Raw genomic sequence first — 15,967 nt, forward strand, 5'->3', positions numbered from 1 at the left:
TTGGGACCGGTCTTGTTTAATGTCTTCATTGATGATCTGGATGAGGGGATAGAGTGCTCCCTCAGCAAGTTTGCAGACGACACCAAGTTGGGAGGGAGTGTTGATCTGCTTGAGGGTAGGAAGGCTCTGCAGAGGGATCTGGACAGGCTGGATCGATGGGCTGAGGCCAACCGGATGAAGTTCAATAAGGCCAAGTGCCGGGTTCTACACTTCGGCCACAACAACCCCAGGCAACGCTACAGGCTTGGGGATGAGTGGCTGGAAAGTTCCCCCGCAGAAAAGGACCTGGGGGTGTTGATCGACAGCCGGCTGAATATGAGCCAGCAGTGTGCCCAGGTGGCCAAGAAGGCCAACGGCATCCTGGCTTGTATCAGAAATGGTGTGGCCAGCAGGAGCAGGGAGGTGATCATGCCTCTGTACTCGGCTCTGGTGAGGCCGCACCTCGAATACTGTGTTCAGTTTTGGGCCCCTCACTACCAGAAGGACACTGAGGTGCTGGAGCGTGTCCAGAGAAGGGCGACGAAGCTGGTGAGGGGTCTGGAACACAAGTCTTATGAGGAGCGGCTGAGGGAGCTGGGGTTGTTTAGCCTGGAGAAGAGGAGGCTGAGGGGAGACCTTATCGCTCTCTACAACTACCTGAAAGGGGGTTGCAGAGAGGTGGGTGTTGGTCTCTTCTCCCAAGTGACTAGTGACAGGACTAGAGGAAATGGCCTCAAGTTGCGCCAGGGGAGGTTCAGGCTAGACATTAGGAAAAAGTTCTTCACTGAGAGAGTGGTGAAACATTGGAATAGGCTGCCCAGGGAGGTGGTAGAGTCACCCTCCCTGGAGGTATTCAAGGAGCGTGTGGATGTGGCATTGTGGGATGTAGCTTGATGGACATGGTGCTGTGTGGTGTTGGGTGGGTTGTGGCTTGTTATTGTTGTTGTATGGCGTGGGTTTTGTGGGTTTTTTTTGTTGGTGTTTTTTTTTTTTTTTTTTTTTTTTTTTTTTTTTTTTTCCCAGGTTGGACTCGATGATCTTACAGGTCTTTTCCAACCGTACTGATTCTGTGATTCTGTGATTCTGTGGGATGGCTGAACACCTGCCTGCCGATGGGAAGGGGTGAATGAATTCCTTGTTTTGCTTTGCTTGCCTGCGCGGCTTTTGCTTTACCTATTAAACTGTCTTTATCTCAACCCATGAGTTTTCTCACTTTTACTCTTCCGATTCTCTCCCCCATCCCACCTGGGGGGAGTGAGCGAGCGGCTGTGTGGGGCTTAGTTGCCGGCTGGGCTTAAACCATGACAGTCTGTCAACAACAGCCCGACCTTCACATGGTTTGGGGGGCTCTAAATCACTTAGGTTTTGCCTCGATAGTTATAGTAACGGGTGGGCAGACGCCAAAGGGGTTTCTGCCATGGGTTGGACTGACGCAGCTTTATACAGTCCTGGCGCCTGGCCGCAGAGCTCACGAAGGACAAATCAGGATTAGTTTCCCCCGCTCTGCAGCAGCTATCCTGAAAGTACGGGCCTGCGAAGGTCAAACCATGAACGGGGAAAGGCCGCTTCTCCTCGGTGAGGCTGTTTTCGGTTGCTTTTCTCATTTTATTGCCTGCCAGGGATCAGGCGAGCAGCCGTGGCCGCCCCGCAGGGAGGGCCGCCTCACGCGCCCACAGGAACCCCGCCATTAGCTGCCTGGACCTGCCCGCCTTCCCCAGCGCTCAGCCGCAGCCAGCCCCCCGGCGCGGCGGGCGCTGTGGGTGCCGGCGGAGGTGCGGGGAGCCCGGGCACCCCACGGCAGCAGCGGCGGAACCTTTGTGCGAGGGAGCGGGTTCCGCGGGGCGGGGAAGAGCGCCGGAGCGCGCGGGGCTGGGGGAGCCGAGAGCGGGGCGGGCGGCGGAGCGGGGCGGGAGCGGGCCCGGCGGGGCCCGGCCAGGCCGCCATGTACGCGGGGCTGCAGGAGCTGGGGGTGGCCAACGGCGAGGACCTGAAGGAGACGCTGACCAACTGCACGGAGCCGCTGAAGGCCATCGAGCAGTTCCAGGTGGGGCGGGTCGGCCCGGAGAAGCCCGGGCGGCGGGGCCCTCGGCAGGGGCCGCCCCTGAGGGGCCGGGGCTGCGGGGTGGTAGGGAGCACGAGAGGCCCGAAGTGGGCTCTCTGTTTTGTGGGGTTTTCCCCTCTTTTTATTTTTTAATCAGCATGTTACTAGCCGTTCCTGCTGTCGTTTGCTGGCTAGCAGAGCTGGCTAATCCCCCGCCCCTGTCCGGTGGTTGTGTTGGCAGACAGAAAATGGAGTGCTCCTGCCCTCGCTGCAGTCGGCCCTGCCCTTCCTGGACCTCCACGGCACCCCCCGGCTGGAGTTCCACCAGTCGGTTTTCGACGAGCTGAGGGAGAAGCTGCTGGAGAGGGTCTCAGCCATCGCTTTGGAAGGGAAGGTTGAGGAGAGGTTTGTCGGCAGTCTTGTTGGTTATTCGGAGCGAGCTGGGAATTTTGTGTGAAAATTAGTTACAGTGCATGAGTGACTTCTGCAAAGGAAAGTTAGGTTCCTAGGGAATCAAGTTCCAGGGGCTTTGAGATGAGCCACTTTGGTCCTCTACTATTACGTGGTACTTAGTCTCTTGCTCTTACCTGTTTTCAGATACAAGAAGCTGGAAGATCTCCTAGAGAAGAGCTTTTCCCTGGTCAAGATGCCTTCCATACAGCCTGTGGTAATGTGTGTCATGAAGCACTTGCCCAAGGTAAAACCACCATTCCGTTACATCTCCGTTGTGTAGCTTCTCTCAGCCGTGCTCTCGGGTGGGCCGCATGCTCCATCTGCAGACCTTCTGCAAGTTTGTTGTTAGGTTTTAGGAACTGACTGAAGATATGCTACATTCTTGTATCTGGTAACAACTTAGTAGACTAATTCAAAAAGCATTTTACATTTTCGTAATCAGATGAGACTATTTCCCTATTTTATTCAATACATGCAGCTTCCTAAAAGTAGTCAAGCTCATTGATAGGTGAGTTTTTCCACAGCTGATTTAAAAATCTGTGACAAGTGGAAAATACGATTTGAAGAATGCAACTAGAAGTAGACAGGAGTGAGATTCGGATCTGTGAAACAAAAATCTCTAGGAGTAGCCTTATTAAAAGCATCATCTTGTACCTAAGGTAATGGATTCAAAACTGTTACTAGAACTTTTTTAAGTTAATGAGTTTTGAAACATCACCCTAAATCTCAGCATCATAGGTTTAAAGGAAGTGGCTTTTCCTCTTCGGAAGAAATAAGGAAAAGCTTGGTGTGCTATTTGGTTGTTGAAGAAGTTAAGTGTCTTAGGACTGGCTTACTGTTACAGGAGTAGGTAAGGCAAAAGATGAATCTGCGGTACTGCCTGTTGTTTAATTGCATTGTTGTGTAGATTACCAGACTGCCTGAGATTATGATTTAGATGTTTTCTGTAGTCAGTTACTTATTACTTGGACAGTCAGGCAGCTGAGCTACTCTACCCTTTGGTAACTGCTCTGTTGATCATAGGTCCCTGAAAAGAAGCTGAAGTTAGTAATGGCCGATAAGGATTTGTACAAAGCATGTGCAGTGGAGGTGAAGCGCCAGATTTGGCAGGATAACCAGGCGCTGTTTGGTGATGAGGTATCTCCACTGCTGAAGCAATATATCCTGGAGAAAGAAAATATTCTCTTCAGCAATGACATTTCTGTCTTGCACAATTTCTTCAGTCCGTCTCCCAAAACAAGACGTCAAGGAGAGGTAAGGACAAGGAAACATCTTACAACGTGCTTGTGAATGGAATTCATTAGCTTTCAGTCAACCTCATCAAATAACAGAGTGTCCATTTCACCCACCCAACTTCACTACTAAAGTTGTTTGTCTAGCCAAAGTATTTGCAAGAAATACCAGCCTGTTTTCTCCAACCTATCTTGATCAAAGCAGCAAGAATTATTTTAATAGTTACTCAGTGCTATTTAATAATTGATTAATGTTCCAAACTGTTTCTGAACTTTTAAAAAAATAGCAAGGCCAATTTTTTTCCTCTGTTGCTCAGTCTGGCTTTAATACCCCTCAGCTGTTCTGAAGGATGAGCATCTCTATCAAATCAGTTTGACTATCTTAAATTTCTTTTCTTGGCACTTTTTTTTTGAGCAGGACATAGCCCAAGAAAAACTTTTTTTGTTGTTTTTTCTTTTTGGTAAAAATGGAAAGGGACATTGAAAGTTGTAGCTAAGCTGGCATTCAGAAAAGTTGCTCTTTGAATGAAATTACATGAGGTGGCTCAGCTGATCCAACACTCAGCCACAGGAAGGGCAGGTGCTGCTCCTCCCCTCTCTCCCTGTAGCTCTGGTGATTATCAGACCCTTCCATGAGCTGATTCAGCTCAGTAATTGCTACACAAACTCTAGCAAATAAAACCAGTAAGTAGTTTTCCAAGACAGTGAGTTGGATCTGCTCAAAGCGGAGATCAGCTGGCACCAAAGCCATAGCAAGGAGATGGACTGGATCACACAGGCAGGCTTGATGTGTGAGGCAGCAGTGGTGTAGGCGTTAGGAGGAGTGGGTCTCTCCTCTTCTTTGCAACAGCAAGCCACTACAGTGGTTCAGCTATCATGTGTTGCTTTTGCTCCAAAAGGGAAATACCGGAGTTTCTGTAAGGACCTTGCTATTGAGAATGCTAAGGAATTGCAGTGATAAGGCAGTATAAAGCTTTCATTTCAGAGAGGGTAGCACACCTGTTATATGGGGGGTTTGGTTTGGGTCTGTTTTGCTTTCAAAAGCCCACTTAGTGTAAGTGCTCTGGTGCAATTTACTTCAGGTTTACACTGCAGACTTGTGGTTTAACCCCGGCCAGCAGCTAAGCACCACACATCCGCTTGCTCACTTCCACCTGGTGGGATGGGGCGGGAGAATCGGAAGGGTAAAAGAAAGAAACTCGTGGGTTGAGATAAAAACAGCTTAATAATAAAAAGAAAATAATAAAAAAATTGTAAGGAAAAAACCAACAAAGAGAGAGGAAAATAAAACCCAAGAAAAACAAGCAATGCAAATGAAAACAGTTGCTCACCACCAACCAACTGATGCCTAGCCAGTCGCTGAGCAGCGACACGCCCTGCCAACCTCCCCCCCAGTCTTATTGCCGAGCATGATGTCATGTGGTCTGGAATATCCCTTTGGTCAGTTGGGGTCAGCTGTCCCGGCTGTGTCCCCTCCCAACTCCTTGTGCACCTCCAACCTACTCGCTGGCGGTGCGGTGTGAGGAGCAGAAAAGGCCTTGGTGCTGCGTGAGCACTGCTCAGCAATAACTAAAACATCAGTGTGTTATCAACACTATTTTCCGCACAAATCCAAAACATAGCCCCATACAAACTACTATGAAGAAATTTAACTCTATCCCAGCCAAAACCACTAGAAGCCTTCACCTTCCTTCTCATGCCCGTAGCCTGAAGGTAGATAGAAATACAAAAGGACTTCCAAAGAAAAGTGAGTTTTGTTCATGTTACAATAATTGTAAATTATATTCATCAGTAACAGGTACTGCTTCTTACCTGTTTCACATAGCTGAGCACCTCATTTTACAAATGCTTCAGTTTCCTTTTGCAAGAGAGCCTTTTCTTGATATTATTTGTTCTTTCATTGTGGCTAGGAAAGATTTGGTGAACATGTCTTGAACAAACGCTCTTGGAAATCATGGTGTAAATAGTTCCTTTTCAGGAACCCGTGTCAATGCGGATGTTTCAATCTTGATAAATCATGTAAAAGAATTAATTTACATTCTGTGTGTCTGTGAAATAACAGTATCTCTTGGTACTGAGTGCACATTTTTCCACTGTGAGTTTAGGTGGTTCAGAAGCTGACCCAGATGATTGGGAAGAACGTGAAGCTCTATGATATGGTGTTGCAGTTTCTGAGAACTTTGTTCCTTCGGACAAGGAATGTTCATTACTGCACACTACGGGCAGAGCTCCTGATGTCGCTGCATGATCTGGAAATCAGTGAAATCTGCACCGTTGACCCCTGTCATAAGGTATTAATAATGTGGGACAGATAGGAGTATTACTGGAGAATTTTCTGTTTCGACCACTCCTGTGCATACCTGCTGCTCTGCAGGACTTCAGCCCAGAGAAGATGATTCCTCTCTGTGAAGAGAGTTCAGACCTTGAATCCAAAACTCATCTTGTATTCCTTGGAACTTCAGGTGAAAACTTCATCTTGGTTAACCAGCAGCTTGCTTTCATTTCATAACCCATAAATCATTCAAATTTATGGTATTTGTGCAGTGTTAAAAATGACATCTAATCTGACCTGTGTAGATGCTGCAAAAAATAATCAAAAACATTAGCTAACCCCAGGTTCTTAATCAAATCTTGCTTCCCTCCCTGTTATGCCTGGTGTGATATACTCCATCTGTCCGTAGACTGTGTGTAATACTAAATACTTTGGATCTTGAATTACTTTGGATCTTGAATTATAAGAAAACATTAAACTATTAAAATATTGGGGGGGTGACAGATGTGTTGTTAATGTCACACCAGGATCTTGTTACTGGTCCTTTGTCTGTGGCCAGCATCACTCTGATCGAGAACAAAGCTTTTTCTCTTAAGTAATGTTAAAGTTTTATGTGTATTCAGCTTATAGAGAATATGTCCGGGAGTGGTGATGATACTGCATGTTTTTTAATGTCTTCTGATCATGAGTCCCAAAATCAGTATACAGACAGTGCCTGAATAAAAAAGGACAATTCTTGCTCAAGTTGCAGATCATTTTCAGTGACCTTATTTTGCCACTGCAAAATGCAGTGACTGCTGCAGGGAAAGGAAGCCACTATGAAAGCATTTCAGAAAATTCAGCAAGTTGTTCTTTTTTGACAGCTGAAATGTTGGGGGAAAATATATGTTGTTTTCTGAAAGGGGAAAAAAGCCCTTAATTTTAGGCCAGATAAAACATTTGACTTAACTGCCTTTTTCCATTTTGATAATACAGCTCTAAAGCGGAAGCACCTCCACTGTTAATATCCCCTACTTAGAGGGTGGGAGGGGTATTGCAATGGCTAAAATGCCCCATATTGCTATTGCTAAGTGATGCTGCTTCTGTGTGAGCCTCCTACTTGTGTGGGATCAATCCACATTGATTAGGTGTGCTGGGCAGCGGTATATTTTATACGTACCTCTTCCTTAATTGCCAGGGAATGCCTTTCTTGGGAGGGGAGAAAGTGACACCAGGTTACCTTACACTGGTGTCTCTGACCTCCTTTTGGAATGTTTGTATTTCTGACCTCCTCCGTATTTGACCAGCTTGCTACCATACCTAAGTATATTAATAAAACGTATTAATTCCAGGTATTCAGAGGTCATTCGAGCCTGTTTTCTCTGACATTGTGTATTTTATTGCTGGTTTACCGAGTTGCTGTGGTTCATAAAGCTTTCTCTTTTTTTATAACAGTTCACCTGGTGCCTTGATGCTTGCATTCGGGAGAAGTTTGTGGACAACAAGAGAGCTCGGGAACTGCAAGGGTTTCTGGATGGAGTGAAGAAAGGACAAGAACAAGTGTTGGGGTAAGGCGCTTGGGCTGTTTATTGAGAAACTGGAAATGGATTCCTGGGAGTCACAACATCTGAAAGTTATTGTAGGTGTTAATTGTTCCCTAGAGCCAGCTAACAGCCAGTAGCTCTTCTGTGCAGTCAAATCCAGTACATTCCTGAGCATTAATGCACTAGGGCATAGCCAGGCACGTTCTGGTGACGTGGCTTGTACTGCTTAAGTTACCACCCTTGAGTCTCCCCCGTGGCCTGGTAACTGACTGTGGGAGATCTCCTGCTTGATGTCAGTGCGGAAGACCTTTAGTAATTGTTTCAGATAACATGCTCTTTCAAGTCAAAGAAATAACATTCATGGTGTTTTTACAAGGCAAGATAAGGTTTATCAGGTGGACGCCTGTAGATAACAAAAGACAGAAATTCAGGTTTTACGTTATCATAGTAAGGGTGTTGTTACAGTACTTGCCCCGTGTCTGCCTCTCTTCTTAAACAGAGCAGTGTGTGTGTGCTTATAAAAATATAGTGTAGACACGCACACACTACTTTGATGTTACATCTGATAGATGACAGGATTACAACAAAGAATAGGCTCAAACATCTTGCTCTAGTGAAACACACTGGTGTCCTACAGCTGGATATGAAACTGTACGGTAAGGTTGTTTGTTATGTATGACATGTTTGATTTTTGGTTCTCAGGGACTTATCAATGATCTTGTGTGATCCCTTTGCTATTAACACCTTAGCCTTGAGTACCATACGGCACCTGCAAGACCTGGTTGGGCAGGACACCTTACCCAGGGTGAGTGTTGCAACTTGCGTACATAATCTGGACTATAGTCTTAACTGAATAGCATTCATCAACAAAAGGCTGGCACTGTAGAAGAAGTATGATTAAGTTCTTGAATGCATGTGTAAAATGAAACAAGGGAACCGTGATACTACCTATCCATTTGTAGCACATACCTCAGAGCTCTGCAGGAGAACTGTTTGGAGATGGGCATTTTGGAGCTCTCCAAATTGACAGCAAATTCTTTGCATGGCTCATTCTGTCCTAACAGCTATGCGTATATAGAATCATATATAGAATATGTGCCTCCCTACTTTGTCCTTCCATCGGTTTGCCTAACAGCAGCAGCCTTTTTTCCCTGCCATGGTAAATGTGATGGATTAGTTTACACTGTTCTGGTCTGTTGGCTGCGATATAGTAACAGTTCCTGCAAGCAGTGTCTGCAGGAGGTGCTTAAATGTTAAAGAAGGGTAGCCTTACGGGTGTCTGAACAGTGCGAGGCACTTACTGTTTTTATCGCTGAGTTGTTAAATTTTATTGTTGGATTGAATAACTTCCTCATGACCGTTTAAGACTGAACATTGTCTGGTTTCAGGGCACAATATAAATAAAAAAAATTGTCATTTTTACACATGCTTTCTCTTTCTTACTTCTGCTGAGATGAGTTGATTTGTCCTGTCACCTGTCACACATTACATTTCAGTGTACTAATTTGGCTGGATACGTTTAAAAACAATGCCGTGATCAGATCGGTTTCATATTTCTTGGCACATTATAAAGTTACAAAAACCTACAAACCCTCAGGTGTGTCTGTTACTTGATTCCCATTTGAGGAATCAGTTATCAATTAAATCGGAGAACTGAATGCTTCTAGCAGTCTTTGATAAAGCTGCTACTCCAGGAGAGCTTTGAATGTAAACCACTACTTCCAAATGAATATGTGCAACTTGTGGAAAATCAGAATAGCTGTTTTTCTCCTCCCCTTAAAATTCGAGGAAAGCCCGGATCTGCTGCTGCTCCTTAGGATGCTGTCTTTGGGACAGGGGGCCTGGGACATGATTGACAGTCAAGTCTTCAAGGAACCAAAAATGGTGAGCCATTTTGATGTTTAGAATTTAACACGTTTAATTAAACAAATTTAGACTTGTTTATTATTTGATTGCATCCCTGATTTAACGTTCATTCTGCATACCTCTCATCATAGCTTTCTTAGAAAAAACATGTAAGTGGTCACAGAGCAGCAGCTCAAGTGGACATGCTGTAAGCTTCGTTTACCTGCTTTTTTATTTACATGAATGCCTGGCCCTTACTGTTTTAAAATCAGAGTGTACCTCTATTAATTTCTGCACTGGTTGCTCATTGTTCCTGGGAACTTCTACACAACTGTCGAGTTTGTAAAACACATCTTGTATGAGGAAAGCAGGATTTCAGAGGCTGGTCTGAAACTTTGGTAGCAGTGTAGCAGCTTTTCCTTGACATGAAAATTGTTTTTCTCCCTTCTGGCTATCTGTTGTCGCAATTTTGAGTAGTGCCACGTTCAGCTACAATCTTTCTATGCTCTGGAAATAACTTTCCCCAGTGTTATAGGCAGCCCTAATGTAGTTTGGGAGCAGGTACGTTCAGCTGATGGCAGGAAGGCTAACTGTGGTGTTGCACAGCAAGACTGTTTCTCAAGAGAAATTTGCTGTTGCTGTTCTGAACTGTAAAGCAGCAAATGTCTACCTAGGGGGACATTTGAAGTCTCCAAAGTATATATTACTGGCTGATTGCATGTTTAAATTTACCACAGGAAGTCTGCGCATTAATACTCAGGTTTTAACAGCGAGGGTGACCGAAACTCCAAGAGTAGCACTGTGATTTGACTTGCACAAGTGCTCTCATGAATTTCTTAGAAAGAAACTGTGAACATTTTTCCTAAAGGGAATCTCCAAATCTGTATTTAAAATCTGTTTTATTTGTGATTGCCACAAACTTCATCCTCCTACTCTGTGACTCTGGTACAGCATAGGTTGATCTGCCTTGTGCGAGGAGATGCTCTTTATTGTTGCTATTCTAGCTATGCGTTGATCCCTGTCAGTTTAGGGAATGAACAAAATGATTTGTAATTGTTGATAAAAGCAGTTTGGTACCATCCTTAACATGCAGTGCTTGCAGCAGTATGGGAAAAGGTCTCTCACAAGGTATGCTACATAATGGTCAAAAGAAGGAATTTGGGCAGGAGTATTTCTGTAGATGAGGTGAAGTACAGTTTTCCTAATTGCCGGTGGAACATGTGGAAGTGAATTATTCAGGAATTTTGACTGGAACTGGATGCCTGAAAGCTTGTTTTCCTAGGTGTAGGATGGGGCTCGTAATATTGCCTCAGTATTTGTTACAGCACTCTAGGACCATTAGGTGGCATGAACTGATTGATGAAAGCATTGCTCTTTTCCCTCTATTCTTCCATCCCTCTAAGGAAGCTGAGTTGATCACAAAGTTCTTGCCTATGCTGATGTCCTTTGTGGTGGATGACCACACGTTCAATGTAGATCAGAAACTGCCCTCGGAGGAGAAGGGACCAATTCCCTACCCCAGCACCATTCCTGAAGCTTTCACCAAGTACGTAATCTGCCTTACTGACTTTGTATGTATAGTCTTGTTACCAAAGCAAAATGTCAAGGAGCCAGCCAACGCTGACAGGAAAAAATACTGCGTGTGGTAAAGTGAAGGTTTTCTTGGGGTAAGATTTAGATCCAGTTAAGCCTGAACTTTTCCTTTAGCGGAACAGGTTTCCACCGTGATTCCTCAAATAAAATTTATCTATATAAAATAATATTTCCCGTAATGACCATTTTTTCGGCAGATTGAATATGAAAGTATTTGGTATTATTGCTTTCAAATATGCTGCTTGTGTAGCTTCCCAAGCAGTGAATGATGAGTGTTTGGGTGATATTTGGGTACCTCTGGACAAATGCCCATGCTTGGTTCTGAAAAGTGCTATTGTAAATCGTAAAGTTGGCATTTTTGTCACACAGACACTCATTCTCTGTTGATAACCTATCACTCCAGGGACGTCAAAAAGACAAATAAAACCTCAGTATGCTCTGTTGTATTCAGACCTTGCACTGATTTCCAGCACAATTCTTATCTGCGTGCCACAATCTGGAGTACTGTATCTTGGTAATTGTACTCTCCTCTATGACAGTGTTGATATTTGACCTTTGGGAAAGTAAACCAAAACAGTATTGGACTTTTGAGTATTTGGGCTTCTTCTAAAATCCATTTTGAATAGCACTTTTGTCATTAATATTATTATAAATGTTCACAATCAAATCCAACTGTTTGATTGTGAGACAGTGCAATGTTTGCTGACTGGTAAATTTTTCTGGGCCATGGTAGTGAACATAGTGATGATCATCTACTCACTGAGTAGCTGCTCCCAGATCTAGGGATTATTTCCTTTAATATAATGCTTTAACAGTGTGTTTGAGGTTAGCCACTGCTGTAACAGTTTGATTTCTATCCAACGGTATTTTAAACCCTCTTTAAAAAAAAAAAAAAAAAATCTGTTTTAGCTTTATTGATTAAGAAACTTTGCTTCTGCTGTAACAGATTCTTGCAGGAGAACAGAATAGCTTGTGAGATTGGGCTGTATTACATCCTTCACATCACCAAACAGAGGAACAAGAATGCTTTCCTTAGGCTCCTGCCAGCACTAGGTAAGTTTTTGTCTCATCTTCTATTCTATAGCTGTTTGCCTTGTACCGGACACCCAGGAGGCAAGTAAACCTGGAGTGAAAGTGATTTCAGAGTCAAAGACGTAATGTTCTGCCTTTGGCTCTTCCGGTGGCTTAGTTGTAAGGCCCTGCAGAAGTGTTTGGTTTTGTCTGCAATTAGGATACTTCTCTGGTGATCTGAGAATTTAGGGGTAGTGGCTGAAGGTCAGTAGTTCCTTAGATCAAAGGCTGTATTAACAATGAGATTAGTTGAGAACTGTTCGGAATGAACCTGAAAGATAAAAGAGCAGGTGGCTTAATTCTGCCGCTGCTCATAGGAATTGCAGGTGGCCAGAAATTCTTGGGATTTGGCTTTGTGTGGTGAAAAAAACTGTGATAAAACAGGACCGAACACAGCCTTAAATTCTTCCCTGGGATTACCTTCTTCACTGACTTCTCTGGGGTAAGTTGCATGAGAGCTCTGAAGCAATCATAGGAATTGCAGCTCCCAGTGATGGTGGTGGGGTTCATCTCCCACTCCCTCACCCCAGGTCTGGTGTTTTTTGAACCCTTTGCTGAACTGTCAGCTCATTTACTAGTGGCAAACTCAACCCTGTACGTGATTTGTATCTGCTCACTACGGGTTCTGAGGAGTGCAAGGAGGTGGATGTGGCAATGAACAGAGAATGGTGGAGAAGGATAGTAGGGGACTTTGTGATTTTGGCAGGAGCAAGCTGCTCTGTGACTTCAGCCTTGGTGGAGACATGGGCTTTCCACCTATTCATCTCACCCCTCTGCTCCTAATCTTTTATGTCTAAAAGATCAAAGCCACCTGCCTGGGCTACCTGTTTTAAAAGGAAATCTCACTGCAAAGTTTTCAGCAGGAACATCTTCTGTGTAGTCAGGTTTTGGCACATCCTTGTCAGTCTCAGTCTCTTTCCTTTTCATGTTGTATAGTTGAGACATTCAGTGACTTGGCCTTCAGTGATATTTTTCTGCATCTGCTTACTGGTAACCTCACGCTGCTGGGTGATGAATTTGCACTCGAGGAGTTCTGCACCAGCCTCTTTGATGGCTTCTTTCTCACTGTCTGCTCAAGGTAAATCTGATTTTCCTCAGGGGAGGTGAGTTTACAGGATAGCTGAGGGAGGTTATACTACTTTGAACTATAGTTTAGTAGTTCAGTAAATTCATTGCATATAGTGGAAATATTAGTCTGATGCTGGTTTTCTTTAAGGAAAGGCTTATATTTTGTGATCAAGTTTTATCAGCAAAATTGTTGTGTTGATTATAAATTGTTACCTAAACTGTAATTCATTATTCGTAAGTTGGAGTTGCGAAATACAATATCCTTCATGCTTTGCAGTAGCTGGGAATATGAAGAGTTAACTTCAGCCCTTTGCAGTATCAGCTGCACACAGAAAATCTGTTTGTATCTGTTAATTCTGTCAAGTCAGTGTGGTTCAGCTGGTGGCCTGCAGACCAGATCTAACCTCCGGGAGGCTTCCCCAAAAGTGACTGGAACTGCTATTCAGGCACAGCAGCATGTGCTGCTGCTGCTGCTACCACTTCCTCCACACCTATGGAGGGACAAACATCCTCCTGCATGTGCATGTGGCCTGTCCAACAGAGAGACCAGCTGCTGCCATGTGCTTCAGTCTGTGCTTAAAATCTCCTCTCCCTTCCTCCTGGTCGCTACAGTTAGTCTACTACTGTTGAATAATGACATGAATTGCTTGAAAGTCTAAGGCAGTGGTAGCACTTTGTAGCACGCAGGCTGCAATTCTCAGGTGTTTTGGAAAATTATAACAAAGCTGCCAGTGCGTGAATTATTCTGGTACTGTTGCTATAGCTTTCTTGTTCTCAAGTTGGTGTTTGTTTATATCAGTTACTCTGCTTTAAAATTGCTTTTTGCAGAAAGGAGAATGTACATAGACATGTGCTAAGACTGCTGCTTCATCTGCATCACAAAGTGGCGCCTGCCAAGTTAGAGTCTCTCCAGAAGGCTTTGGAACCCACCAAGCAGGTAAGAAGGGAAGCATGAGAAAGGGAAAATTAATTGCAAATGAAAGCAGCTGCCTTTCCAGACCTTGCTTAATGGAACATGTGCTTTACTTTCCAAGTGTACCAAGTTGTGTCCTAATTACCTTGTAACTTCCTCTTTCTGTGTTGGTTTGTGTTAAAACACGCAGGGTAATTGCATACTTAGTGTTCCAGCTAGTAGCAGCTAGAATGAAGTATGACTCTTCTGTTTTTCCCCTCCCTAATTCTCATTCTGCAGAGTGGGGAAGCTGTGAAGGAGCTTTATAACCAACTCACTGAGAAACTGGAGCTTCGCAAGCCTAGTCCAGCAGAAGTGACTGAGACTCCCTCCATGGAACTGCCCTTGCCTACTGTGCCCACACCAGCCTCACGCTGAGCTATGTCTATAGTGCAGGAGTGAGACAGGAGAACTACTAACCTAGCGCCCTGCAGCGTGAAGGCACTGTACTGCCTTTCAAATGTCTCTGCCTACAGGGTGGAAGCAAAAAAAAGCCCCTGAAGCTCTTTCAGGAAACACTGCAGTTTACCCAACTCACTGGCTCCTGCTGGTTAGAAAACTCTGTATGCAGTGCATTGCAAAGGTTTACTTTTCTTAAAGATAGCTGAGTGTCTTCTTGTAGATCCACTTAAAAATCTGACTGTACATTTTTTTTCAAAAAGAAAATGCATATTTTTAAGCTTGGCATCTTGTATTTTTAACCTCTACTTTAAGAACTGATAAATGAGTATACCCTTATGGTTGAGCAGGTAGTGGGAACTCCTGAAGGCTAACTGTAGCTTTCTTTGGCCATTAGTTTGCTCCTCTGGGACTTTGGAGAAGATGCTCAACAGAAGGAAATGTCAGAGGAGATAAACTCCACTGATACAATTTCCTGTTTGAGGTTCTAGCTCTTTTGGTACGTGGTAAGACATGCGTTAGTCAGATATGTCCACCACTGTCACTAGATCAAGAAGTAGTGAACAGCCATCTTGTCAGCTGGGCTCTTACAAAGAGGACCAGAAATTGAATATTCTCTCTCCTTTTCTCCCCGCTTTTCTCCAAAGGAGTAGCTTGAAATGAGTCCTGGAGCCAGTGAAGAAAACCAAGACTAGCATGTTCCCAAATGACATAGGGTTTGAGCGTATGTGGAGTGCAATTCTGTCTTTGAAAAAACAGCCTGTTCTTCATGGCTTGTTTGTGTCGCTGTCTGTACTGTTACAGTTAATTCCTGTTCTGCTTTTAGTGCTGCCCCAGTGTAAGCCTCAGGTAGAGTGTGCAGGAAGATGGGCATGGGAGAAGAATGAGTTGTGTGAGTTCACAATTGACTCGACTCTGATTTCAGCAGGTACAATATGCCTGAAAAGAATCTCGACAGTCCCCTGTGAGCAGGAAGCTGCCTACATGAATTATTCTGAATTGCAGAATAATTCCGGTAAGAAGGCACCTCTGAGGGTCTGTCCACCCCCTGACTCAGAGCAGGGCCAGCCTAAGTGAGGTTGCTCAGGAGCAGGAATTTGTATTTACCTTTGAGTTTCATGAGGTTTCTGTGGGGCCGTTTCTCCAGCCTGATGATGGAGGGAGGTCCCTTTGAATAGCAGCCCTGCCCGGTGTATCAGCCATGCCCACAACTTGGTATCGTTTGCAGACTTGCTGAGAGTGTGTTCTGTCTTCAGGTTGTAAATAGAGGCATTAAACAATATTAGCCGCATTAATGACCCCTGAGGAATGCCATGAGTAACGGGCTGCCAGTTGGACTTTGTGCTGTAGATCACACCCCTCTGAGCCTGGTGTCCCGACAGTTTTCCGTGCAGCTATCTGAACTGTGTCAAAACGATTTGACTATAAGGATTCTTCAGACAGTAGTGCCAAAAGTCATTTAAAGTCAAGGTAAGCTACCCACTGTGTTCCCCCCATCCACCAAGCCAGGCATCTCTTCCTAGAAGGTTATTGGGTTTG

At 44.5% G+C, this 15,967-nt stretch overlaps 1 protein-coding gene across 1 annotated transcript; it reads left to right on the forward strand.

Moving 5' to 3' along the window:
- Positions 1–1,920: 1,920 nt before the first annotated feature.
- NELFB (negative elongation factor complex member B) lies at positions 1,921–14,702 on the forward strand. The gene is made up of 13 exons (XM_059828852.1): positions 1,921–2,023; positions 2,262–2,425; positions 2,618–2,717; positions 3,497–3,727; positions 5,811–5,996; positions 7,412–7,524; positions 8,203–8,305; positions 9,289–9,384; positions 10,749–10,891; positions 11,885–11,991; positions 12,946–13,087; positions 13,906–14,014; positions 14,270–14,702. Exons 1-13 carry the CDS (start codon positions 1,922–1,924, stop codon positions 14,405–14,407), a joined length of 1,734 nt encoding a protein of 577 aa, XP_059684835.1. The 5' UTR covers position 1,921; the 3' UTR covers positions 14,408–14,702.
- Positions 14,703–15,967: the final 1,265 nt, after the last annotated feature.

This window comes from Gavia stellata, chromosome 24 (assembly GCF_030936135.1).
Source record: "Gavia stellata isolate bGavSte3 chromosome 24, bGavSte3.hap2, whole genome shotgun sequence".
NCBI lineage: Eukaryota > Metazoa > Chordata > Aves > Gaviiformes > Gaviidae > Gavia > Gavia stellata.

What these genes read in the sequence shown, in the direction of transcription:
- NELFB (XM_059828852.1), top strand. Translation starts at nt 1,922, where the DNA reads ATGTACGCGGGGCTGCAGGAGCTGGGGGTGGCCAACGGCGAGGACCTG. An exon ending in CCGTTGACCCCTGTCATAAG is followed by an intron (nt 5,997 to 7,411) that starts GTATTAATAATG and finishes TTTTTATAACAG; the next exon opens with TTCACCTGGTGCCTTGATGC. An exon ending in GGCAGGACACCTTACCCAGG is followed by an intron (nt 8,306 to 9,288) that starts GTGAGTGTTGCA and finishes TTAAAATTCGAG; the next exon opens with GAAAGCCCGGATCTGCTGCT.